The following is a 27,969-nucleotide window of genomic DNA, read 5'->3' as shown; positions in this document are numbered from 1 at the left end:
AGAATAAATGAACAAACTCAACGGCTTCAATTATACCATATTAATTTATAATAGTTTAATGATTTAATAAAAACATCTGGGCTAAATTTCTTTTAGGCCAAAATATAAGCCTTATACTTGCCCCAAGTCATAACATGCTAGGCCTCCTTTAACCAGCTCGCTATTAACACTGTTCGTCATCACTCCAGGAACATGGGGTGAAAGAAAAAGTTCAACTAACAGCACATTATCTTCCAAAATTCCTGCAAAAAATAGCACAATATGTGTATGTTTTCAAACTGGTGGCAAAATATTCAAGGACCAAACACTCTCACAAAAATTGTAGCAACTCTTTTCCTTTTTGTCTTGTGTATATAAAATGCCTTCCATTTACACCTGGCCAGAAAATGGGAAATAGTAAAATTTAAGGGACAAATTCCATCAACATCTTAGGAATAATTTGAAACTAGCCTTTAGTGATTCCATTTAACCTAGCTCCTCTCATCATCCTCAACAATGGCATTTACTGAGTATATACACATCTCTGTCCTAAGTGGGCTGGGGGGGAAAGAGGGTGGAGCAATATTGGAGAAAAACATTAAAAACGACACATAAGGCCAAATGATTCACTGCTCAGAAAGCCAATGCACAGTAAGTCTCCTGAGATACAGTCCACAGCCATTTTTTTTTCTCTAGGGTTTAGTTTTTCAAAAATCAGATTTCAAATTGGGGTATAATAGCTTTTTAAGAGGTAAGAAGACTTTGGGTGAAGAGAGCCCAGCAAGGTGTCAGAGTTGCACATCATTATTTATAAGGGCAGAAGAGAGATATTGCTCTGGAGGATCTAGAGGAGCTAGACAGGGTTCTCAATGCCACTGGGATGGGTGTTTGACTAAGTGTGTGAGTTTCTGGAGGGAAGCTCTTTGAGGAATTTGCTACTGTCAGGAAACCAGGAGCTTCTCAGAAGAAGAGAGGCCTATTGTCCTTGGGCACGATCCTAGAGTATGAAATTTAGAGAATTTGTGGAACTTCACGTCTCCACTCAAACCTTGAAGAGGATCCCAACTGACTGGTGTCATGATATCTACACTGTAAGCCAATTGTGAGCAGGGATTGTCTCTATTACTGTATTGTACTTTCCAAGCCCTTAGTACAGTGTTCTGCACACAGTAAGCATTCAATAATATGACTGACTGAATGAATGATATCCAGAAAGAAAGAAACTTGGGGGCAACAGGTCAGGGAAATGAAGGCTTCATGTACTTATTTTATGTGTGGTGGCTGGTGAGGTGGGGAGAGGTGAAAGCAAGAGGTAATCTTGGTACTGAAAGATGGGAAAGCAGACTAACTTGAGAAATCACTCCTGGTTTTGGGCTGCATCTAAATGGTGGTCGCTTTGCAAGACAGTCCTAAAAATGTAATGTAGAATACGAATACCTTTTTCAGGGCACGTGAGGTATGTTTGATGTTGAGGAACACAATGGGGTCAGGAACTATAAACTGACATCCAAACAGTAAGCATACCTAGGAATTTTTCAGTTTACAGGCATATAGATTAGATTTGCAATGTACATGACCTCTAGTGTTCAGTTTAAGCCACTTTCTATCCCATATTCTAGGGTTTTACCAGGTGCAAACCTTGTTTCCGAGTTGCATCCCAATTCCTTTATTCATGACACAGAGGAGGAATGTATGAAAATGAATTACATCCGTGCTTGTGAATATACAAAGGTGCCTGTGGCAGTCTAGACACAATAAACCACAGGAACACAAATCTGAAATATACTTCTGATTTGCATCCCCTGTGGACAAGGGCTAATAGAGCTGCAGAAGAATTCTAAAACCCTAACTACTGAAATGAGAAGACAAAGGAAGTGTTTATGAAGACACCTACATATCTTCCTGATATAGGGTTTATGGAATTTGAACATTACAAAGTCATATTCAACACTGAATGTTCTCTACAGGGAAAAAAGCCAAGGACCTAGGGAAAGACATTTAAGTCACTTGCTTGCATGGCTCTCAACTGGTGCTACAAGCCATGCATTAGCTAACCCAAGCCCTTGGCCCCATCATAGCCATTTTGTCTCAGGAGTGAGACTGATGGGGGCCAAAAACCACTTTCCCAACTCTTCTTATTGCCCAGGATCCCCCTCCCCCTCCCCTGGATCCCGAAGGAATGGGACTGTGGGAACGAAGAACACAGAGACACAGAGAGGCAGAGATTCAAGGAGAGAAAATGAACACAGAAAAAACTTACTCTTAACTGAGCAAATCAAAAATTGGCCGTAAATCATTTCCACAAATTTTTCTTTGGCTTCTACACTCCAATGTCCTGTACCGGTAGAAGGTTCAATATTGGCCAGTTTGCATTTAATTGCCTGCATGTTGAAAAAAAACTGATATTGTTATATCATAAACATTCAGAGGAGCCATTTCATTTCAGACTGTAATGAAACAGAAGTGAAATCTCAAAGAAACAAAACTCTTTCAAATCTTTACTCTTTAAAAGCTTGCCTGGTTTAGAGCCCAGGGGGCAGAATTGTGCTCATTTTCATATTTAACGACATGTAATAAGAATTTATTACATGAATTAATGTTTAAATAGTCTAACTGGGTGTATGCTGTATGCACCATGATCCTTTAAGACACACTAAGACTTGAAATAAGACTTTCGAAGAAAAACAAATTTACTATTGCTGCCTGAGGTAATCATTTCCCAATCAGGTCTTTTTCTTTAATTTTTTTAATTTGAAAGTTTGGTCCAACAAGGCATGCTTCAAAATAAAATTAGCTCTCTTACAATAAAGACAAAAATAACCATTTGTATTCCTTGGGAGAGTCTTTTTGTATGTTTTGGTGCAAAGGGGATTTGTGCCAACTACTTGAGATTGTTCATGCAGTACTAGTAACAACAGTATTTTTCAAGCATTTAGTGAGTACAGAGCACTGTACTAAGCCCTGGGAGAGCATATACAGATGGGAATTAGATACGGTCCCTTTCCCTTGCAGTGGCATAAGAAGGGGTGCTCACAATCTAAGAGTATATAAGTGGGGAGAAAGGATTGGAGAGAGAAGCATCAGGTGAGCAAAGAGCTAAAGAATCTCCTCTCAGGTGATCCTACTCAGCCTGGTATTGAAGCTACAAAGTGTTCCATGTCTGCAGTTTCCAACTCTGCTGAACAGCAGGATCACTGCGGTAGCCCTCCTCAAACTCGTGTGGACAATAGGGAAGACCATACAATTTGGTATATACAGCCATTTAAATGAAAGGAGACATGGGTCACTCCTGCTTGTATGGCAGCCTAAGAAGCTTTAGCAGCCTTCTTTTGAGAGCATGGTCTTCTTAGACAGTGAGGTGCAGAGAAATCCTGGGCCTAAATATTCCTGCCGGCCCAGGGGCTGATCTAACTTCATTGGTCAGTGAATCCTTGGTCAACTGAAATGGATGTTTTAAAACAATCTCCAATCAATGACGTTAGTTTTAGGAAAAATACATTCAAAGTTAATACAAATTCACCTTTCTTGGGAAATTCAAAAACTCTTCCTTTACTTGACGTATGTCTTTAAGGGCTATCCTCGCAGACCGGCCAGTGTCAACATTCATAACTTCCACTTCTTGATGTCCTGGCAAGCCTTCAGAAATCACATACTGAGACTTAGAGCTAGAATTTAGAGCCAAGGCTAAGGGGGAACAAATTCATTCATTCATATAATTATATATATATATATATATAAAATCAATAAATATTGAGCCCTTGGAGTGTGCAAAGCACTGTACGAAACACTTGGGAAAATATAACAGACACGGTCCTGCCCACAATGAGTTCACAATCTAGAGAGGAAGACAAACATTAATATAAATGAATAGATAGATAATAAATAAATGAATAACAGATATATACAGACATGTAGAGACAAATTTGTAGAGTGGAACTCCTCTTGAAGCCAGCAAACCTAGAGTAAATTTATTATAAGTCACCCGAAGCCGCTCAAAGGCCAGATACAGATGAGCACTAGGAAGGCTCTGTGGCCCACAAAACATTTTCAGTAGTACTGCAGAGCAACAGCAGTAGTAGTAACAATAATGGTAGTATTGATAGTAGAAGTGGTAGTAATAGTACTGGTGGTAGTAGTAGTGGCAGTAATAGTAGTAGCGGCAGGATTTATTGAGCACCCATCTGGTGTAGTTCACAATACTAGATGCTTGGAAAGTACAGAGTAACTAACTGATGTCTCCCCCAAGGATCTTACACTCTAATGGGGGAGACAATCATAAGACTATTTACAACTAGAAGTGAAAAAGATCACTAAACTATGCTTCCTGGGCAGAGCAGTACCCAAATTTATACTCAGGAGAATGGAATTAACTAAAATAATGATTTCAGGAGGCCGGCAAATGGAGAGTACTATCAAGTTCTAAATAAGCCAAGAGACTGGCTGAAGTGGGCAACCACAAGATAGATTCACTGGTTCAGGAAAAAAGAATTTGAAACACCAAATTTATCATACATGAACTAGAATTTGATATTTGATATGACCATTTAAAAATACTTCATAAATGGAATTTGATAGAATCTACATGGTCATATAGACATAATATTTCAAAGACTGCTAAAACAACTGGCTCTTCTAAGTCATGATCCGTATGACCAAAATTCATCTGTAGCAACTGATATTTTGGTACAGCTTCAAATAATGTGTTTATTTACCAATGACTTCTGCCCGGTACAAAATTCCATCTTCAAACTTAGCTATGCAGGCTTGTCCTTGGACTGGACAGAGGATTTCAAGATTTTCGCCATCACATTCATTTTTATACGCATCTTTAATTATCTTCAGGAAAAGTAAAAAATCAAGCTTTTCTACCTAAATAATAAAAGAGAGAAAGCTTATCCTGGTTCCATATTAACCCAGTCACCATCTACTTTCCCAAACTAAATTTAAGTTCAGCCAAGCAACAGGGCTTTCTGTGGCAAAAACATGCAGCATTTGTCTTGTTACTGAAAATTAAATCAATCTAAGTGCACAAAAGTTATTATAGATATATCATGGTTCATCACTAGCTAATAACCTTGTCCAGGCTTTGTTTTCACCATTCTCACTTTAAGGTAGGTACTTATGATCTTCTAGTAATTGGTTGGGTAGAATAGGTAAAAACATACCAAAAATACCAAAAATGGAGAAGTAGTTCCACAGGCAGAATACACTTTATTATGACTAGAGAGAAATGTATTGAAAAGCTCCAGAGTTAAGAATTGCCAAGGTATCTATCATTGAGCAGATTGCTGATAGTAAACTAAAAACAGAAATTCTCATGTTCCCTCCCAAATCTATTCCTTCACCTCTCAATCAATCAATCAGTCAATCAATGGTGTTCACTGAGTGCTCTCTTTATGCATTGCATTGTACTCATAGCATATATTCTATGTGCTATGCAAAGCGCTTGGGAGAGCACGATGGAGTATATAGACAAAGTCCCTTCCTCAAGGATCTTACAATCAAGTCTGTGTGTCTGTGTGTGTGTATGTGGGGGCGGGGGGGAGAACAGACATTAAAATAAATTACAGGTAGGGGAAGCAACCAATATGTAAATAAAGGCTCTATGTGACAGGTGGGGGAATTTTAAAGTGCTTAGGGGGTACAGCCTTGGCACTTTCCTTGAAGCAACATGGCCTAGTGGAAAAAGGATGGGCCTAGAAGCCAGAGAACCTGGGTTCTAATTCTGGCTCTGCCAGGCATCTTCTGTGTGAGACTGGGCAAGTCATTTAACTTATTTGTGCCTCAGTTTCCTCAACTGTAAAGTGGGGGTTCAATACCTGGTCTTCCTCCTACTTAAACTGTGATCCCCAAGTGACACAGGAACTGTGTCCAACCTGATCAACTTTATCTTTCTCAACACTTAGAACTGAGGCTGACACATATTGAGAGATTTATAAACACCATAATAAATAAGTGAAATACAGACTTTAGGGCATATGTGACACAGAATTAAAGGAGAATAGGGTGGGGGAGATAAGAGAGGTTAGTCTTAGGTGATGAGGAATGGAGGGAGGGTAGAGTGGGGAGTGGTTGGGAAAGGGCTTCTGGAAAACTTCCTATCTCTGTCAACAACCCCACTAACCAAGAATCATGGTGGCTTTTATTCCATGTCATTTGCCAGATTACACCCCTTTCTCTCCAACCAAACAGCCACCATCCTGGGCAAGGGGCTCATCATATCCTGAGCAAACTACTAAGTCAGCTTCCTCACTGACTGGTCTCAGTCAATCCTATTTATTGAGTGCTTCCTGTACTAAGCACTTGGGAAAGTAAAAGAAGAAGAGTTGGTAGACACAATCCCTGCCCACAATGAGTTCACAGTCTAGAAGGGGAGACAGGCATTAATATCAATAAATAAATTATAGATATGAACATAAGTGCTGTAGGGCTGAGGATGGGGTGAATACAGGGAGCAAATCAGGGCAACACAAAGGGAGTGGGAAAAGAGGAAATGAAGGCTTAGTCAGGGAAGGCCTCCTGGAGGGAGATGTGCCTTCAATATGGCTTTGAAGCAGGGAAGATCCAGGCCAGATCCAGGATGTGGGCAAGAGGTTGGCAGTGAGATAGCCTGGATTGAGGTACGGTGAGAGGTGGAGATTAGAGGAGCGAAGTGTGTAATAATAATACTGTTTTAAGCTCAGGACTGTGGGCTGGGTTGTAGTAGGAGAGCAGTGGGTGAGGTAGGAGGGGGCAAGGTGCTTAAGTGTTTTAAATAATAATTATAATAGTAATTATGGTATTTGTTAAGCGCTTACTATAAGCTGGGCACTGTTCTAAGCCCTGGGGTAGATAAGAGGTAATAAGGTTGTCCAGAGGGGTGGCTCATAGTTTTAATCCCCATTGTACAGGTGAGGTAAATGAGGCACAGAGAAGTTAAGTGGCTTGGCCAAGGTCACACAGCAGACAAGTAGCGGAGCCGGGATTAGAACCCACGTCCTCTGATTCCCAACCCCAGGTTCTTTCCACTAAGACACACTCCTTCTCTGCGTCGTTTTTCTAAAATGTCATTCTGCACAGGACTCTCTATGCCTCATTTACCTGCGATGGTGATGACTCATTCTTATTTGCATCTAATTAATTGTGGTATCTGTTAAGTGTTTACTATGTGTCAGGCACTGTTTCAAGCGCTGGGACAGATAAAAACAAATCAGGTTGGACACAGTCTCTGTCCCACATGGGGCTGACAGACTTAATACCCATTTTACAGATTACACAGCAGATAGGTGGTGGGGCAAGAATTACAACCCAGGTCCTTCTGACTCCCAGACCTGTGCTTTATCCACTAGGTCATGCTGTTTCTCACTGTGACGCTCATCTCTGCTGAGTGGAAAAAGCACGGCACTGGGAATCAGGAGACCGGGGTGTTATTTCCCACTCTGCCAATGACCTGCTGTTTTACCTTAGCTCTAAAATAGGGATAAAATAACCCACTTTCCCTACCTGTTACACTGTGAATGCCACATGGGACAGAGTTTGGAACAGTCCAACTATCTTGTACTTAGATCAGTGCTTAGCACAATGTTCTGTTTCAAAAACACCATAATTATTATTATAGATTAGAAACTTCTGGGCATTGGCTTTAATCATTCAATGGCATTTACTGAGCATTTATGGAGTGCAGAGCACTGTACTAACCACTTGGGAGAGTACAATACAACAGAGTTGGTAAACGCATCCCCTAGTCACAGGGAGTTTACAGTCTTGAAGGGGAGAGACATTAATATAAATGGATTGGGGATATGTTCATAAGTTTCGTGGGGCTGAAAGTCGGGTGAATATGAAGTGCTTAAAGTGTATGGATCTAAGTGCACAGGAGACGCAGAAGGGAAAGGGAATAGGGGGAAAAAGGACTACACAGAGGACACCCTCTTGGAGAAGATATGGTGTGAAGGTGCGGAGAGTAATGGTCTGTCTTACCTGGGTGGGGAGGGAGTTCCAGACCAGCAGGAAAGGGATCAGTGGTGAAATAGATGGGATTGATGCACAGTGAACAAGCTGGCACTGGGAGAGTGAAATGTGTGGACTCGGTTGTAATAGGATATCAGCAACATACAGTAGGAGGGGGCGAGCTGATTGAGAGCTTTGAAGCTAATGGTGAGATGTTTCTGTAGGATGCAGAGGTAGATGGGCAATCACTGGAGGCTGCTGAAGAGTGGGGAGGTGGAGACTGACACTTTTTTTAGAAAAATAATCCGGGGAGCAGAGTGAAGTATGGACTGGAGTGGGAAGAGAACCAAGTGTTGAAGGAGAATTAGGAGAGAGTAGTGTCCATCAGATTTGGCCAGAAATAGATCATTGGTCACCTTGGAGAAAGTGGTCTCACAATGATGTAAGGAGGGCATAAACTGGATTGGAGTGGTCAAGACAGGGGTTAGAGGAGAGGAAGGGAATTCAGCAAGTGTATACATCTGTTCAAGAAGTTGGGACAGGAATTGGAGAGGACAGATGAAGTGATAATTGGACATTACAGTGAAGTCCAGAGCAGGTTTTTTGAAAGATGGAGGGGGCATGGGTGTGTATGATGGCAAAGGGGAAGGACCCATCAGAATGAGTAGTCGAAGATGGAAGTCAGGGAGGGATGATGAGTGAGCATAATTGTTTTTAGAGAGTGTGAAGCGAAGTGGTTGAAGGGACAAGGAGGAGAGGAGACAAATTTTTGAAGCAAGTGGAAGACCTCCTATTGAGAGATGGCTAAAAAGGCTAATGGATGGATGGGGATGGGGTGGAACAAGGAAAAGGCAAGAGGGAGGTGGAAAGATGAGGTGGGGATTTGGGGAAGGTCATGTCTGATGGGTTTCAAATTGATCAATGAAACAGTTGTCGACATCAAGAGGGGCAAGATTGGCAAGGGGAGTGGGGAGATTGGGGTATTTGGGGTTTCAGGAAGGAGATGACTGCCTGGAATAATTGGTGAGGGCAACGGGCATGGGAGGCAGTCAATAAGGGAGGAGAAGTAGCATTGCTGAGCCTATGGTAGAGTTACAGCAGCTAAGGGTGAAATTGAGATGGCCAAAGCAGGCCTGGTGCCTAGATTTCCACCAATAGCCCTTCAATGCATGAGTGCTGGAGTCGAGGAGGTGTAACTGTGGAGATGATCCAGGGCTAGGGGTTGGTGGTGCAAAATGAATGTGGAGATGGGGGGGGGAACTCAATACGAGGAAGTTGAGTTCAGCGAGGAGAGCAAGAATTGAGAACAGGGGTTTATAACATCAAGAGAGGGGAGGGGATTGTGGAGGCAGGCCAAGTGTGGTATGAGGGATAAGTGGCAGGGGTTAAGGGATCAGAGGTTTGTCGGGAGAAGGACTGTTTTGCAAGGAGGGGCAGGAGGATGGGAAAGCAAGTTAGGGGGCTGTGGTTGGATGGTGGGATTGCAGGGTATATGAGATTGCAGACTATGATGACCAGAACACACATACACACAATCTGCAAAGTGCTGCCCCACTACCCACCTATGTGCTTGTTACACTTCTTGCCCAACTGAGAACATGACCTGCAAGGGTAAGAGAACATGAGTAGTGCTGTGTAAGCCACTAGAGAAGGCTCAGCACTCGTTCCTGATGGGAGATGTCAACTTGTTTGTTTCATTTATGGAATTTGTTAGGTCCTTTGTTATGTGCCAGGCACTATACTAAGCACTGGGGTAGATACAAGATAATCAGGTTGGGCAAAATTGCTCAAATTCTCCACAGTTTCCCAAGATCCATGTAGGTAAAAGAGGACAAATGTTGTGAAGGGCACTCCTTCTATACCAGTAGACAACTAAATTAATTCCACACAGGAACTGTGGAAATAGCACAGCATTTTTATGATCTGGACTTACCAACTGAAGGTAGAAATCATCAGGATTGTTTACATGGCAAACTACAACATTAACTTCTGTCGATTCCTTTGGTAATATAGGTGGATGATACCCAATATCCATATTCTTTTCAGGTTGAATACAGGGCAGCAGTGACTGAAAGCTAATCAGAAACATAATCAGTGACTAAGCAATGCAAAGGGAAGATGTCCTTCAGAGTAACTCTTACTCTCCTCTGGTGGAGGGAAGGGAGATGGGAAAGGGGGATAGGGAAGAGGAAGAGAGGGAGGAGGGGAAAAAGGAAGAGAAAGGACAGGGGAAGGGGAGAAGGGGAAGAGAAGGGGGAAGGGAGAAGGGGAGAGGCAGAAGAGGGGGAAGGGAGGAGAGATGGAAAGGAGGAGGGTGGGCAGAGGAGGAGAGGGAATAGGAGAAGGAGGAATGATGAGAAGGGAGAGGAGGGGGAGGCAGAATAACTGGGCACCATACACAGTTTTTCCATCTGGTAACTTGCATCTTCTCGTACCACTGTGACTTACGTGAATGGATCACTCAGCTTCACAGGTTCCGGTTGTGACAGCTCAGTCTCAAATCCTGACTTCAGAATTTGAAGAATCTGGAATTTCAGAAAACTGGGTAGTTAATTAGGCCGTCAACTCTCTGGAAAGAAATGCTACAGAATTCCCTGGCAGCGGGTTATGAAACAGAAGGAAGACTGAGGAGAGAAAATTGATTCGCCAATACTATTGAGTATCTACTCTGTACTGAATACTTGGGAGAGTATAATAAAATGCGTAGACATGCTCCTTGCCCTCAAAGAGTTTACAATCTAGTGGTGGACACAGACACTGAAATAAATTATCAATGGGGAAGGCAAGTCCCTGGCACCCTGTTCCTCATTTTTGTGCTACCAAACCTCAGGCCTGTGTCACTTCAAGAGCCTACTTCCACTTAGGTGGTCCCCCGTGGAGCGCTTTTGGTGCATATTGAAGCATCAGGCTGGCCTCACTGACGTCAAACTTACCCTTACATGCTTGTGGCACTGTCCTCTCCTCTGCTCAGGCACACTATTTTTTCCTCCCTTATGGACTCCCATGGTCACAGCCCATGCCACCTATTTCTGACTTTTAAATCCCTTCTTTAACCTCCAAGGCTGTCTCCCTGGATAGACTGTAAGCTCCTTAAGGGAAGGGATCATGACTACAAACTCTACTGTACACTCCCAAGTACTGGGTACAGTGCTCTGCCTACAGTAGGTACTAGATAAATACTATTGATTCACTGATTAATGGAAATCAGAGCTGTGGAACAACTATAACTAGGCTCATTGAGTAATATCAACTGGCTTCCTTGGGGCTTCGTTCCACTGACTTTTAATTGATTACAAAAGAGGAATGAATTGTAAGGGATTTGGGGTGTGTGTTGAAATTGTATTTTCTTTTTAATATGGGGCATCACATGGCAATAGGTTCTATTAGCAGAATTTACAGATAAGACATAAAAATCTCCTCAATATGCATGGTGTGGAAAAATGTCGATGTCCTGCCCACAAACATTATCAAATACTACAGGTTGGATTCTCACTTGTCAGCTGTGTGACTGTGGGCAAGTCACTTAACTTGATTCTATTTAGTTGCCATTGTTTTTACGAGATGTTCTTCCCCTTGACTCTATGTATTGCCATTGTTCTTGTCTGTCCATCTCCCCCGATTAGACTGTAAGCCCGTCAAACGGCAGGGACTGTTTCTATCTGTTGCCGACTTGTTCATTCCAAGCGCTTAGTACAGTGCTCTGCACATAGTAAGCGCTCAATAAATACTATTGAATGAATGAAGGTAGGGTGAGACTTCCTATCTAAATAGAATAGACAGCTAAGAGTAACAACTGGCATGGACCAGCTGTTTCCTCGGGTTTCCTGGTACCTTGGTACCTGATGGGTCTAATAATGCATGTGGGACATGGACTGCGTCCAAGCTCATTAGTTTGTATCTGCCCAGGTGCTTAGAACAGTGCCTACACATAGTAAAGTGCTTAACAAATACCATTAAAAAAAACAACAAACAAAAAAAAAAACCCCTCAGAAGTACAATAATTTTTTTCTTGTGCTTGAGCCATAGGTCCCTAAAATGATCATTCTTCAGTGGGGAATACATAATTTCTTCCTCAGACATTTTACACGTATGTTTGAGGACGCCAAGCTCTCTTTGCTTCAGACTAAATAATACCAACTCTCTTAGCTGGAGGAATGAAGGCTCAAGTGCCCAACACTTAGAACAGTGCTTGGCACATAGTAAGCGCTTAACAAATAACCATTATTACTTTATTCATCGAGGACAAAGATATGGCACATGGGAAGGGGAGTGGACAGGGGTGGGGCAGGGTGGCATCTTGGTCCCAGCAAGATGCTCCCCAACAGAGATGATTTTCCCTCCATTTTCCATTTCCACTTCCTACCAAACTTCACATGCTCCACTGGGGTTGTTTCCCATCCAAATTCTTTCCTGTCCACCCCACTCCTCCCTTTTCAAATCTAGTGTATCCATGGGGAGGGAGCAAACACTGGAAGACAGCTAAGTTCAATAAGTCCAATGAAGAAGTCAAGGAGTAGGAGGAAGACAAAGAGGACAAGGAGGGGTTGGTGGCAGCAGCAGGTGCTGGTACTCACAGCAGGATCATTGGGGCTGCCGCTATCCCAGGGGTGGACCATGGGGAAGCAGCGTGGCGCAGTGGAAAGAGCATGGGCTTTGGAGTCAGAGCTCATGAGTTCGAATCCCAGCTCTGGCACTTGTCAGCTGTGTGACTGTGGGCAAGTCATTTAACTTCTCTGTGCCTCAGTTCCCTCATTTGTAAAATGGGGATTAAGACTGTGAGCCCCACGTGGAACAACCTGATTCCCCTGTGTTTACCCCAGCGCTTAGAACAGTGCTCTGCACATAGTAAGCGCTTAACAAATACCAACATTATTATAATAATAGTATTTGCTAAGTGCTTACTATGTACCATGCACTGTACTAAGCACTGGGGTGGATAAGGCAAATCAGGTTGGACACAGTCCCTGTCCCACATGGGGCTCTCAATCTCCATTTTACAGATGGAGGCACAGAGGCACCTGAGGCACAGAGAAGTGAAATCACTTGCTCAACATCACACAGCAGACAAGGAGCAGAGCCAGGAATAGGCCCCATGACCTACTGATTCACAGGTTTGTGTTCTAAGCCCTGCTTAGTACAGGGCTTAGCACATGGCAAGCACTGAATAAATGCATAAATGAATACACACAATTTTTCAGAAAAAATATCCAGGCAGTTGAGGGAAATGACTGGAGAGGGGAGACACTGGAGGCAGGAAGGTCAGTGACAAGGCTAATGCAGCAGGCAAGGTGAGATATAAATGCTTAAATCATTGTAGTAAAGTTTTTGATGGAGAGGAAAGGGGATATTCCAGAGAAATTGTGAAGGTAAAACCTCAGGATTTCAGGACAGATTGACCATGTGTAGTAACAGAGAGAGATGAGCCAAAGACAGTGCCAAGGTTAGGGGCCTGTAAATCAAGGAGGATAATGGTATTGTCTACAGTGATAGGAAAGGCGGGGGAGGACAGGTTTTAGGTCGGAATATGAGGAGTTTTGTTTCGACATGCTAAGCTTGAATTGTTGGCAAAACATTCACAGAGGGATGTCTGGACATTAGGAGGAAATTCAAGACTGCAGAGAAGGAAAGAGGTCAGGGCTGGAGAGGTAGATTTGAGAATCATCTGCATAGAGATGGTAATTCAAACTTTGGCAGTGAATGATCTCTCCAAGGGAGTGGGTGAAGATGGAGAACAGGAGACCCAGAACTCAGCTTTGAAGGACTCCCTGAGTTAGAAGCTTGGGAGGCAGATGAGGAGCCAGAGAAGAAGAAGAGGAGAACAAAGGGAGGACATTGTCGGTAAAGAAAAAATTAGAGAGTTTCCAGGAGAAGGGGATCGTCCAGTGTCAAAGGCAGGGAGAAGTTATGGAGGATCAAGATGGAGTAAAGACCACTGGATTGGGCACAAAGGAGCCATTCGTGACTAAAAGGTACCGTTTCTATGCAGTGAAGTGGATAGGAGCCAGACTGCAGGGGGCTGACGAAAGAGTAGGAAGTGAGCAAATGGAGCCAATGAGTGCTGACAACTTGCTCAAAGGGTTTGGAGAGGAATGGTAAGAGGGAGATTGGGTGATAACTGGAGAGTGTGGTGGGGTCAAGAGAAGGATTTTTTAGGACAGGGAATACATGAGTGTGTTTGGAAGTAGTATGGAAGGAACCATTTTAAAGTGAATAGTTGAAGGTGGCCATCATGGAGGAAGGAAGGGAAGGGGCAATTGTTTTGATATGGTTGGAAGGGATGGGGTCAGAGGTGCAGGTGGAGGGTGGTAGAATTTGAGAGGAGTGTAGTCCATGTCTCCCCACTTCTCAAGAACCTCCAATAACTGACCTCCCATCCATCTCCACATGAAACAGAAACTCCTTACCACTGACTTTATAGCACTAAGTCAGCTCGTCCCCTGCTATGTTACCTTACTGATCTTTTAATAATAATAATAATAATAATAATAATAATAATAATTATGGTACTTGTTAAGTACTTACTCTGTGCTAGGCACTGTCCTAAGCGCCTGAGTGGATACAGGTAAATGGGGTTGGACACAGTCCCTTTGCCATGTGGTGCTCATAGTCTCAATCCTTATTTTACAGAAGAGCTAAATGAGGCACCGAGAAGTGAAGTGACTTGCCCAAGGTCACACAGCACACAAATGGCAGAGCCGAGATTAGAACCCATGGCCTTCTGGCGCCCAGGGCTGTGCTCTATCCACTATGCCATACTGCCTCCTACTTCAACCCAGCCCACACACTTCACTGCTCTAGTGCCAGCTTACTCACCATGTCCCGATTGCGTCTATCCCCCACCCTCCCCATACACCCACCAATCTCCCCACCTTCATAGCTTTATTAAGATCACATATCCTCCAAGAGGATTTCCCCAATTAAGCTACTTTTTTTCTGGCTCCCTCTCCCTTCTACGTCGTCCATGCACTTAGATCTATGGTCTTTGGGCATTTGATACTAGTACTACCCTCAACCCCATGGCACTTATGTGCGTATGCCTAAATAATACATATTATAAATTATTTTTTCATATTAATGTCTGTCTCCCCTTCTATACTCTAAGCTCATGGTAGGCAGGGAATGCGTCTACCAATTCTGTTGTATTGTAACTCTCCCAGGAATTTAGTACTGTGCTCTACACAGAGTACCATCTCTACGCAGATGACACGCAGATCTACATCTCTGCCCCTATCCTCTCCCCCTCCCTTCAGGCTCGCATCTCCTCCTGCCTCCGGGACGTCTCCACGTGGATGTCGGCCCGCCACCTAAAACTCAACATGAGCAAGACTGAGCTCCTCATCTTCCCTCCCAAACCCGGTCCTCTCCCAGACTTCTCTATCACCGTGGATGGCACGACCATCCTTCCCGTCCCGCAGGCCCGCAATCTCGGTGTCCTCCTTGACTCGTCCCTCTCGTTCACCCCACACATCCTATCCGTTACCAAGACCTGCCGGTTTCACCTCTACAATATCGCCAAGATCCGCCCTTTCCTCTCCACCCAAACGGCTACCTTACTATTACGGGCTCTCGTTATATCCCGGCTAGACTACTGTGTCAGCCTTCTCTCTGACCTCCCTTCCTCCTCTCTCGCCCCGCTCCGGTCTATTCTTCACTCCGCTGCCCGGCTCATCTTCCTGCAGAAACGATCTGGGCGTGTCACTCCCCTTCTTAAACAACTCCAGTGGTTGCCTATCGACCTCCGCTCCAAACAAAAACTTCTCACTCTAGGCTTCAAGGCTCTCCATCACCTTGCCCCTTCCTACCTCTCCTCCCTTCTCTCTTTCTACCGGCCACCCCGCACGCTCCGCTCCTCTGCCGCCCACCTCCTCGCCGTCCCTCGGTCTCGCCTATCCCGCCGTCGACCCCTGGGTCACGTCCTCCCGCGGTCCTGGAACGCCCTCCCTCCTCACCTCCGCCAAACTGATTCTCTTTCCCTCTTCAAAACCCTACTTAAAAATCACCTCCTCCAAGAGGCGTTCCCAGACTGAGCTCCTCTTCCCCCTCTACTCCCTCTGCCATCCCCCCTTTACCTCTCCGCAGCTAAACCCTCTTTTTCCCCTTTTCCCTCTGCTCCTCCACCTCTCCCTTCCCATCCCCACAGCACTGTACTTGTCCGCTCAACTGTATATATTTTCGTTACCCTATTTATTTTGTTAATGAATTGTACATCGCCTTGATTCTATTTAGTTGCCATTGTTTTTACGAGATGTTCTTCCCCTTGACGCTGTTTAGTGCCATTGTTCTTGTCTGTCCGTCTCCCCCGATTAGACTGTAAGCCCGTCAAACGGCAGGGACTGTCTCTATCTGTTGCCGACTTGTTCATCCTAGGCGCTTAGTACAGTGCTCTGCACATAGTAAGCGCTCAATAAATACTATTGAATGAATGAAAGAGTAAGTGCTCAATAAATATCATTGAGGATGATGAGGACACTGAGATCTCTTCTTGAGATTTTGTTGGGAATGATGGGGAAAGTTGAAGAGGAGGCAGGAGGTGGAACACATGGGAGAGGAGCAGGAGAGATTTTAGGGAAACCACACCTAACGGTTTCAGTTTTATTGACCAAATATGTGGCAAGGTCACTGGGGCAAGAGGTTGGGGGGCAGAGGGACAGGTGGTTTGAGGGAGTTAAAAGTTTGAAACAGCTGGCCTGGGTAATGGGCACGGGAGTCAATAAGGATGGAGATGGACTGTTGCCTGCCTGAGGTGAGGGCAGAATTGAAGCAGGTGAAGATCATTTTAAGATGGATATAGTCGGCTGGTGTCTGGATGTGCAGCAGCAATTTTCCACAGCTCTTGCACCAGAATGGTGGAATTGTAATGTAAATATGATCTCGGGCTGATGGTATGAGATGGACAGAGAGAATAAACCCTCTTTTCCCTTCCCTGCCCCTCCCTCTGCATTTGAATGCATGCCCCTTAATCACTTTGATACTCACTCCACAGCACCTATCTATCCTGATACTCTACTATTTCCCCTATATTTTCTTAAATGTCTGTCTCCCCCAGTAGCCTGTAAATTTCTGGTGGGCAGGGACTGTCTGCCAAATATATTTCCCAAGTGCAAATCATGGCACTCTGCATACAGTAAGTGCCCAGTAAATACCACTGATTAATTACTGTATTTCAAGACATCTAGAAACAAGAAGAGGCCACAAAACATTTTTGAAGAAAACAACGGTTATGGGTTTGGATGTTCCTTTTATCAATCATTCAATCAATCAATAGTATTTACTGAATGCTTACATGTGGAGAACACTGTACTAAGCACTTCAAAGAGTACAATACAACAGAGTTAGTAAACACTTTCCCTGCCCACAATGTCCATGCAATACCAAGCCGATTGGAAAGAGAGTGGTGGGGGGGGGCGGGAGGGCAGGGGGAGGGATGATGTTGGAGGCACAAATCAAGGAAAGAAAATACACAAAAATCCCATGGAGACACAGAAGAATTGAAGAAAAGATAGAACAGAAACAGTGGGTTGAGCAGTTTTGTGCAGTCTGGAGGACAACCTGTCACAGCTGGGAAATGGAAGATGGTGCGATAAAGGTTGTGTGGGTTTGTCTGTAAATGTGTACATGACAGGGTGTGAGAGGGTCCTAGGAAATGAGAGGGTCCTAGGAAAGAGTCTGTCTTTTACCTTTTCCTAACCTCTAATCTCAGGTAGTTGTCCCTGGCCCCTTGGCCCCACCCGCTAATGCCAGTTCTGGAAGGAAAGAATAAAGACCATTCTCTTTGCCAATTTCATAATTTCACTTCTTGCTCCATTTATTGATAATGTCTCATATTAACACTAATCAACCCTTCGTAAAATTTGTAATTGGCATCCTTTTTCAAAAAGGTGCCACCCAAGCACAATCGTGTACACTGCTTAAATGACCCACCCATAGGAATGTGCTTACTGCAGGGAAGACATCGTTGAGTTGGGAGCTGGAAACTGAGGGAAAGCTACAGAGCGTGAGGAGAGAGCACCCCGATCAGATGTGGTCGTCTCTAGAAGTAGATGATATGTTCCCTGTAAAAGGGCCAATAAACGGATGTGCTACTAGTAAAAGAGACTTACCTCACAATCAGGACATAGTACAGTTTTGGACTCTTTGGGCCTCGAAATGCATGCTTCTTCATGGGGATCCCCAAAGTGAACTTCAGCTCGGGGACCTGCTGACAAAAATCAGTTAAAAAGATATTTTGTTTTGTTCTTGGTTTTGTTTTGATTTTTCAAAATAGAAAACGAACACTGTTCTCTCACAATTATTTTTCCCCCATTTAAAAAATTCGATCAACACATAAAAATACCATAAAAAGACAGTGCACATCACTTTCATCACGGGAAGTAATAACATTAGTTTGGTTTGAGATTAAAAAGCATTTAAGCCCTCAAATTGGGAGGAAAAAAAACGTCAATTTAACTTCACATTTGTTCACATAAAACTACCTTTCTGTGAACTGTTTTCTTTTTGGGTTTGGATTTTTTTTTTTAAGAAAAAAACAATATATCTAGAAAACTGACTAAAGCAGCAGCAGCAAAATGGTGATTCAATACTTGTTCTCCCTCCTACATAAGATGGTAAGCCCCAAGTGGGACCTGATTATATCTACTCCACACTTTAAAAATACCACAGTTACTATTATATAAAGGGGGGAAAGGGCCAGATTCAAAACTATCTGTGTCTCTTTGAGCTTCGTGGAAGCATTTAATATTAGAAAGCCATTGCTCATTCTGTTGAAAGAGAAGCAGCCTGGCCTTGTGGAAAGAGCATGGGCCTGGGAGTCAGAGGATCTAGGCTCTAGTCCCAGCTCCACCATTTGTCTGCTGGGTGACCTTGGGCAAATCGCTTCTCTGGGCCTCAGTTCTCTCTTCTGTAAAATGGGGATTAAGGTTGTGAGCCCCATGTGGGACAGGGAATGGGTCTGACAGGGTCATCCTGGCCTTCTGGCTCAGTGTTTGGCCAGAGAGTCAGCACAGCCTTAATCCCCATTTTACAGATGAGGGAACTGGGGCCCCAAGCCAAAGACATCTGTTGATTGCTCTTCTAAGTATCCAAAACTTCCCGGAAGATGGAATCGTCATAGCATGAGCTTTCAGTTTGCCAATGCACTCTTTCTAAATGCAAGTCCCGTAAAAGAGACACAGATCCACTCTGGCCTCTTGTCAAAGGGGAGGCAGGAGTGAGGCTCGACAACCCCCTCGGGACCTGAGCAACCCTACCTGGGCATGTGGAGCTCTCCCTGAAAGGCAAGGAGACAGAAAAGGTTCTAAACTCTATCCTCCAAGTCGATCAATTGATCAGTGGTATAGCAGGGAGAACCAGAGTGGCCTAATGGGCGTGGGAGTCAAAAAGACCTGGGTTCTAGTCCCAGCTCCACCACCTGTGTGCTATGTGACCTTGGACAAGTCACTTAACTTCTCTGGGCCTCAATTCCCTCATCTGGGAAAGGGGGATTAAAACTACAAGCCCTTAGTGGGACATGGACTGTGTCCAACCTGATTACCTTATATCTACCCTACACTTAAAAAATGCCAGTTATTATTATTAAGTGGGGAAAAGGCCAGATTCAAAACTATCTGTGCCTCTTTGAGCTTCGTGGAAGCATTTAATATGATAAAACCATTACACATTCTGCTGAATGAGTAGCAGTGTGGCCTTGTGGAGAGAGCACGGACCTGGGAGTCAGAGGGCCTAGGGTCTAATCCCAGCTCCACCTAGGCTCTACCCCAGCACTTAGTACAGTGCCTGGCACATAGTAATCACTTAATAAATACCACAATTATTAATATCATCATTATGATTATTTATTAAGCACTTACTGCTACTCCACTGATAAAAGGACTTATCCTAGCCCTTCGCTGCAACTGCTGCCTTGCTGACCACCCCTGCCTCCTGTCTCTCCCCACTCCAGTCCTTACTTCACTCTGCTGCCCAGATCATTTTTCGATGAAACCACTCAAATCCATGTTTCCCCATTCCTCAAGAACCTCCAGTCGTTGCCCATCCACCTCAAAAAGAAACTCCTTACCACCAGCTTAAGCACTCAGTCAGCTGGCCCACTCCTGACTTATCTAATTGATCTCAGCCCAGCCTGCACACTTCACTCCTCTAGTGCCAGCTTGTTCAGTGTGTCCCAATCTTGCAAATATCACCACTGAACCCTTTCCCATGTCCTCCCTCCGGGCTGGGACCCTCGCCCACCCCACCCCCCCGTTTACACCAGACTACCACTCTCCCCACCTTCAAAGCCTTATTAAGGACACATCTCCTCCAAGAAGTCCTCCCTTACTTGGCTCCCTCTCCATTATCTATGGACTTGGATATGTGCTCTTTGGGCATTCAGTATTATCACCACCCTCAGCCCCACAGCAGTTATGTACATAGCCATAAATTATTTATCAATCAATCGATGGTATTTATTGAGTGCTTACTGTGTGGCGATAACTGTACTCCTCTCCTCTGTACTCCAACTCCTCTCACTTGGGAGAGTTGGTAGACATGTTTCCTGCTCAGAACAAGCTTACAGTCTAGAGGGATTTATATTAATGCCTGTCTCCCCCTCTAGACTGTTGTATTTTCCTCTCCCAAGCACTGAGGAGAGTGCTCTGCACACAGTAAATGCTCAACAAATACCACTGATGGATTACTCTAAGCAGAGTATTATCCTAAGCAGTTGGGAGAATATGATACAACAGTTCCTAGACCTAGTCCCTGCCCTCAAGGACCTTACAATCTAGAGGAGACCCCGGCTGGAAGAGTGCATCCAGGGGTGCCGTCGAAAGACCCTGTTTAATGGGCAACATCTTCTTCAAACACAAAGGCAAGGCCAAGAAGAGAGAGCATGGGTCTGGGATTTAGGGGGCCTGGGTTCTAAACCTGCCACCTCCACCTGCCAGCTGTGTGAGCTTAGTAGTATCACCTACCCGCTCTGTATCTCAGTTTACTCATCTGTAACCTAGGGAGGTAACCTAGGGATCTGTAACCTGTTGTCCCGCTCCCTTAGGCTGTGTGCCCCAGGAAGGCAGAGACTGGGCCTGATCTAATGATTTTGTATCTACCCCAGCACCTGGTAGTGTGTTGGGCACCATGGTATGCACTTAACAAATACCACTATTATCATCATCACCAGTATCATTATGGCTATACGATGACCATTATCTACATCCATCTACTCCCCACAGCATTATTGTTACTTTAAAAATCCCGCCTCTGCCACTTCTCAACTGTGGGCAAGTCACTTCACTTCTCTGTGCCTCAGTTCCCTCATCTGGAAAATGGCGATTGACTGTGAGCCCCACGTGGGACAACCTGATTCCCTTGTGTCTACCCCAGCGCTTAGAACAGTGCTCTGCACATAGTAAGCGCTTAACAAATACCAACATTATTAACAAATACCACTATTATCATCATCACCAGTATCATTATGGCTACGATGACCATTATCTACATCCGTCTACTCCCCACAGCATTACTGTTACTTTAAAAATCTGTGAAGCTCCACTAGTTCAGTCACAATGGAGATGGGGAGCTAGGAGATGGGGGGCAGGGAGGAAGATGCTGAGAATCAGCGTGGCTTAGTGGAAAGACCACGGGTTTGGGAGACGGAGTTCGTGGGTGCTAACCCTGGCTCCGCCACTTGTCAGCTGTCTGACTTTGGGCAAGTCGCTTAGCTTCTCTGTTCCTCAGTTACCTCATCTGTAAAATGGAGATTAAGACTGTGAGCCCCATGTGGGACAACCTAATTACCTTGTCTCTCCCCCACCGCTTAGGACAGTGCTTGGTACAAAGTAAGCGATTAACAAATACCATCATCATCATTACTATTATTGTTACCTGAAGGGCGGGGGGAGGTGGAGGGTGGCCCACAATGGAGCTCCTCAAAGCTGTGGCTCTCACCAGCTCTCTAGTGGGCCTCTCCTCCTGCAAACCTGCTCGTGCCAGATCTCTCCAGCCCAAAGGGGCCTTCACATTTCCGGGTTCGTAAGTGCACATCCGCAACATGCTGTACAGAGAATACCATCCCAACACGTACATTCCACCTTCTTGCTTCCGGGGCCTGGACATGGGGCTCTGGTCTCACCGAGCTTCCCTCACCCCTCTGCCCAATGGATGCTTCGGGGAGACTCCATGGGGGATGGTCAACTGAAAACGATCTTGCTTTGCCTTGTCCCAATACAGTCAAGACCGCTAGACCCCGAGGGCATATAAAGGATTAATTTCCGGTTAAGTGTGAGCGGGCAGCAAAGCAGCACGTGATGAAGGGATAATCCACTGTATTTGTTGAGCACTTATCGTGTGCAGAGCACCATACTAAGCGCTTGGGAGAGTACAACAAGATAATACACACATTCTCTGCCTACAGTGAGCTTACAGTCTAAAGGGGGAGAGAGACAATATAATATAGACAGATCATATAAACGTATAAATTATGGGTAGGTACCTAAATGCTGCGGGCCGGGGAGTGGGGGAATAAAGGGAGCATTTGGGAGAATGTACATAGCCATAAATTATTTATCAATCAATCGATGATAAATTGAGTGCTTACTGTGTGGTGATAACTGTACTAAACACTTGGGAGAGTTGGTAGACATGTTTCCTGCTCAGAACAAGCTTACAAGCAACAAGGGTGACGCAGAAGGAAGTGGAAGAAAAGGAAAAGAGGGCTTACTCGGGGAATGCCTCTTGGAGGAGATGTGACTTCCATCTTCAATAAGGCTTTTGGGGAGGGTGGCGGGGGGGGGGAGGAGGAGGGTGAGTCACTGTCCGTCGGCTATGAAGAGGAAGGGTGCTTGAGGCCAGAGGCAGGATGTGGGCAAGAGGCCAATGGCAAGATCGATGTGATCGCAGTACAGTGAGTAGGTTAGCATTTGAGGAGCAAAATATGCAGGCTGGGTTGTAGCAGGAGAGCAGCGAGGTGAGGAAGGGGGGAGCAAGGTGACTGAGTGCTTTAAAGGCACGGGTAAGGAGTTTCTGTTCGACGCGGAGGTGGATGGGCAACCACTGCAGGTTTCTGAGAAGTAGGGAAACATGGACTGAACGTTTTTGTGGAGAAACGATCCAAGAGGCAGAGTGAAGCGAAGTGGAGTGGGAAGAGACGGGAGGCTGGGAGGTCAGCAAGGAGGCCAGTGCAGTATCCCGGGTGGTATAGGATTAGTGCTTGGATTGATGTGGTAGCAGTGTGGATGGAGAGGAAAGAGTGGATTTTAGCAATTTGGTGAAGGCTGACTGAGAGGATTTAGCGGTAGATTGAATATGTGGGTTGAATGAGCGAAAGGAGTCAAGGATAAGGCCTAGGTTATAGGCTTGCTCATTCATTCTTGCATTCATTCATTCAATCGGATTTATTCAGTGCTTACTGTGTGCAGAGCATTTAGTCACTCACTCGATCGTATTTATTGAGCGCTTACGCTGTGCAGAGCACTGTACTCTGCGCTGGGCAAAGTACACTACAGCAATAAACCGCCACGTTCCCCGCACACAACGAGGTTGCAGTCTAGAGGGGGGAGACAGGCATCGATACGAATGAATAAATTACCGATATGTACATGGGTGCGGTGGGGCCGGGAGCGGGGAAGAACAAAGGGAGCGAGTCGGGGTGATGCAGAAGGGCGCGGGAGAAGAAGAAAGGGAGGGGCCTAATCTGGGAAGGCATCTTGGAGGCCCTGGTTCCGGTTACTCTTGGCTACGGACTTGTGAGACGGGAAGGATGGTGGTGCTGTCTTCGGTGATGGGAAAGTCGGGGGAGGCCAGGGTTTGGGTGGGAAGATAAGGAGCTGAGTTCTGGACAGGTTAAGCTTGGGGTGACCGGAGGACATCCAAATAGAGATGTCTTGAAGGCTGGAGGAAATGCAAGACTGCAGAGAGGGGGAGAGATCAAGGTTGGAGATGCAGATTTGGGAATCACCCGCAGAGAGGTGGCGGTTGAAGCCACGGGAGCGAGGCAGTGGGTGTAGGTAGAGAATAAAAGGGGACCCAGAACTGAACCCTGAGGGGCCTCCACAGTTAGGGGGTGGAAGGCAGAGGAGGAGCCCACGAAAGAGACCGAGAATCAGTGGCCAGAGAGATCGGGGGACAAGCCGGGTGACGATGATGAGGGTATCTGTTAAGCGCTTACGATGTGCCGAGCACTGCTCTAAGCACTCTGGGAGATGGAGGGTTATCAGGTTGTCCCACGTGGGGCTCACGGTCTTAATCCTCATTTCACAGATGAGGCAACGGAAGCACCGAGAAGTCACGTGACTTGCCCAAAATCGCACAGCTGACAAGTGGCGGAGCCGCGATTAGAACCCACGACCTCTGACTCCCAAGCCCGGGCTCTTTCCCCTAAGCCACGCTGCTTCTCCAACCAGGCGAGGACAGGGTCAGGGAAGCCGTCGCTGGGGAGTGTTTCCAGGAGAAGGGGGTGGTCGACAGTTTCGACGGCAGCGGAGAGGTCGAGGGGGATGAGCGTGGGGTAGAGGCCATCGGATGTGGCAAGAAGGAGAGCCTCTATGGCCCTTCGAGGGGCACCCCGTGGTAAAGCGGCAAACCCTGGGACCCGGAGGGACAATCTAAGGGATCCCTAAACCTGGCAGCTCCCCGGGAAGGCAGGGGCTCGGCGCTGAGGTAGCTCTGACGAACAGGTAGCCGGTGGAACGCACGGCGACGACCGCCAAGGGGGAGCGGCTCGGCCGGGAGATGACGACAGGAAGACGGGAAGGAGAGCCAGGGATCCGCAGGCCTCCACCGCCCCAGCGGTCCGGCTGTGGAGGAGGGGAGGACGAGGGGAAGCGCCCTTCGGCCCGGCGACGTGGGGGAGGCGGAGGAGGACGGGGGCCCGGTCCCCGGGGACGCCCCGGCGCGGCCGCCACGAGAAGCCTTTCAGCGGGGACGAGCCCACCACGGCAGCTGTGCCCGCCGGAACGAAGAAAAGCCTGTGCCCCGCTCCCTCGCTCGCCCGCCGGCCCAGCCCCTCACCCGAGGCCACGGAGAAGCTGCTTCCACAAGCGCCGCAAAGAGCACTGGAGGGATGCCGCTGCCGATTCTCCCACGCTGGGGAGGATGGGCGGGGGCTGCCGGCCCTCGATCCGGAATCGGATCCGGAGCCGTCGGGCTCCCCGGCCGCCTCCATCTTCGCCTCGCTCGAAACCCGCCTCTAGGCGCACGTGCCGAAGGCCGGTGCAGAAGCCCGCGGCTCCTAACTGGCGCGTTGGTGGCCAATGGCGCGAGGCGGGCGCAGTGGAGTCTTCCGTCGGCCCCTCTCTAGCAGTGGAAAGGAAGCCAGGCTCCGCGAGCCTCGGTCCCTAAGCCCCGCCCCCCGCCTCCAACGTGCAGGAGGCGCAGGCACGTTCTGGCCTCTCGAGGCGGTTGGAGGGAGGCGGGGTTCTCTCTAGGGTGGAAAGCAAGGGTATCCTAGCTGCATTTGGCCTTCCCTTTCTGGCGAACGATAGGCGTTGGCAGTTCACAGTGCTTGGGTCTAATGACCTTTTTTATGTGGCAGGGTAAGAGTGGCCCATGTCCTGATCCCTACAAAGTCACCGAAATCACGAGATAGGGCATCTGCTATAAGGTAGGGGTAGGACTAGCTTGTTAGATAGTTAGCCAGCCTATTTGCTAAAAGGGTGAGCCAGTATACTGGCTGGAAACTGATTTACTGTCATTCATTCCTTCCTTCATTCAATCTTATTGCTTGCGTGCCTTACTGTGTGCAAAGCACTGTCCTAAGTGCTTGGGACAGTACACTCTAACAATAAACGGACACATCCCCCATCCACAGCGAGCATATGGTCCGGGGGCGAGGGGGGAGACAGGCATCAATACGAATGAATAAATAGCTAATGAACTACATATTGCTGCTGTGACTTTGAGTATGCCACTTGACTTCTCTGTACTTCAATTTCCACGTCTGTCAATTGGGATTGAATACTCGGTATTCAATCCCGAGGCTCCCTCCACCTTAAACTGTGAGCCCTGTACGGGACGGGGGCTGTGTCTGATAAGAACTGTGGAATTCGTTAAGCTTTGACGATGCACTGGGCACTGTTCCTAGACTGGAAGCTCCTGATGGGCAGGGAACATGTCTACTAATTCCGTTGCATGGTACTCTCCCAAGCGCTTAGTACAGTGCTCTGCCCAAAGTGAATGCTCAATTCATTCATTCATTCCATCGCATTTACTGAGCGCTTACTTGGTGCAGAGCACTGTACTAAGCGCTTGGCGTGTCCAGTTCGGCAACAGATGGAGACAATCCCTGCCCAATAACGGGCTCACAGTCTAAACGGGGGAGACAGACAGCAAAACAAAACAGAACAAAAGAAAACAGGTAGTCTGGCGTAAATATCATCAAGATAAATAGAATCATGGAGATACACACTTCGTTAACAAAATGAATAGAGCAATAAATAATAAATACAAATAAGCCCAGTGCTGAGGGGAGTGGAAGGGGGAAGAGCAGAGGGAGGGAGAAGGGGGGGGGAAGGGGAGAGGAGGAGGAGCAGAGGGAAAGGGGGGAGGTCTCAGTCTGGGAAGGCTCCTGGAGGAGGTGAGCTCTCAGAAGGGCTTTGAAGAGGGGAAGAGACTTGGTTTGGCGGAGGTGAGGAGGGAGGGCATTCTAGGACATCGGTCGGACCCACGGCTTCAACTCTCATCTCTCAGGGGTCGACGGCGGGACAGGCGCGAACGGGGGACCGCGAGGAGGTGAGCGGCAGAGGAGCGGAGTGTACGGGGTGGGCAGTAGAAAGAGAGAAGGGAGGTGAGGTAGGAGGGGGCTAGGTGATAGAGAGCTTTGAAGCCAGGAGTGAGGAGTTTTTGTTTCATGCGAAGGTGGATAAGCAACCACTGGAGGGTTTTGAGGAGGGGAGTGACATGCCCAGAGCGTTTCTGGAGGAAGATGATCCGGGAAACGGAATGAAGAATAGACTGGAGATGGGGAGAGACAGGAGGAAGGGAGATCAGAGAGGAGGCTGACACAACAATCCAGGCGGGATATTATGAGAGCTTCTACCAGCACGGTAAACAGTTTGGATGGAGAGGAAGGGGCAGATCTTGACGATATTGTAAAGGTGAGGCCGGCAGGTGCTGGTGACGGATTGGATGTGTGGGGTGAATGAGAGAGCAGAGCCAAGGAGGACACCAAGGTTGCGGGCCTGTGAGACGGGAAGGATGGTAGTGTCGTCCACAGTGACAGGGAAGTCCCGGAGAGGACAGGTTTTGGGAGGGAAGATAAAGAGCTCAGTCTTGGACCCGTTGAGTTTTAGGCGGCGGGCAGACATCCGGGTGGAGACGTCCTGAAGGCAGGAGGAGATACGAGCCTGGAGGGAGGGGGAGAGAACAGGGGAGGAGATGGAGATTTGGGTGTCATCTGCGGAGAGATGAGAGTTGAAGCCGTGGGCGCGAAAGAGTTCACCAAGGGAGTAAGTAGAGAGGGGGAGCAGAAGGGGGCCAAGAACTGACCCTTGAGGAACCCCAACAGTTAGTGGATGGGAGGGGGAGGAGGAGCCTGCGAAGGAGACCGTGAATGAACGGCAGGAGAGAGAGAAGAGGAGAACGAGGAGAGGACGGAGTCCGGCAAGCCAAGGTGAGATAAAGTGTGGAGGAGAAGGGGATGGTTGACAGTGTCAAAGGCAGCTGAGACGTCGAGGAGGATTAGGATAGAGTAGGAGCCATTGGATCTGGCAAGAAGGAGGTCATGGGGTGACCTTTGAGAGGGCAGTTTCGGTGGAGTGGAGGGGACGGAAGCCAGATTGGAGGGGATCCAGGAGCGAGTTGGAGTTGAGGAATTCAAGGCAGCGAGTGTAGACGACACGTTGTAAGAGTTTGGAAAGGAAGGGCAGGAGGGAGACAGGGCGATAACTGGAAGGGGAAGTGGGATCAAGAGAAGGGTTTTTTAGGATGGGGAAGACGTGGGCATGTTTGAAGGCAGAGGGGAAGACGCCGTAGGAGAGTGAGTGGTTATTATGGAAGTATGGAGGGGAGTAGGGAAGAGGCGATAGTTTTTATAAAGTTAGCGGGAATGGGGTCCGAAGCACAGGTGGAGGGGGCGGCATTTGCGAGGAG

General features: G+C 46.7%; 1 protein-coding gene across 2 annotated transcripts; it reads right to left on the bottom strand.

The window, feature by feature from the left end:
* Positions 1-25: 25 nt before the first annotated feature.
* On the bottom strand, positions 26-25,161 carry LOC103166561 (RING finger protein 17-like). 2 transcript variants are annotated; one of them, XM_029054867.2, is made up of 8 exons: positions 24,892-25,161; positions 18,009-18,106; positions 10,357-10,433; positions 9,842-9,983; positions 4,692-4,848; positions 3,500-3,615; positions 2,240-2,360; positions 26-242 (listed from the first exon to the last, which is right to left on the bottom strand). In XM_029054867.2, exons 1-8 carry the CDS (start codon positions 25,043-25,045, stop codon positions 112-114), a joined length of 996 nt encoding a protein of 331 aa, XP_028910700.1. In that variant the 5' UTR covers positions 25,046-25,161; the 3' UTR covers positions 26-111. The 2 variants fall into 2 exon arrangements, with proteins under 2 accessions (XP_028910700.1, XP_028910701.1); XM_029054868.2 differs by having other exon boundaries at positions 18,009-18,103; positions 24,892-25,160.
* Positions 25,162-27,969: the final 2,808 nt, after the last annotated feature.

The sequence above is a fragment of the Ornithorhynchus anatinus genome, chromosome X5 (genome assembly GCF_004115215.2).
Source record: "Ornithorhynchus anatinus isolate Pmale09 chromosome X5, mOrnAna1.pri.v4, whole genome shotgun sequence".
Taxonomy (NCBI): domain Eukaryota; kingdom Metazoa; phylum Chordata; class Mammalia; order Monotremata; family Ornithorhynchidae; genus Ornithorhynchus; species Ornithorhynchus anatinus.
The sequence above is the reverse complement of the archived record's forward strand: the minus strand, read 5'-3'. Positions and strand labels throughout refer to the sequence as shown.

What these genes read in the sequence shown, in the direction of transcription:
- LOC103166561 (XM_029054867.2), bottom strand. Translation starts at nt 25,045, where the DNA reads ATGGAGGCGGCCGGGGAGCCCGACGGCTCCGGATCCGATTCCGGATCG. An exon ending in AAGCTGAGTGATCCATTCAC is followed by an intron (nt 9,984 to 10,356) that starts GTAAGTCACAGT and finishes GTTTCTGATTAG; the next exon opens with CTTTCAGTCACTGCTGCCCT. An exon ending in GTACCGGGCAGAAGTCATTG is followed by an intron (nt 3,616 to 4,691) that starts GTAAATAAACAC and finishes TGATTTCTGAAG; the next exon opens with GCTTGCCAGGACATCAAGAA.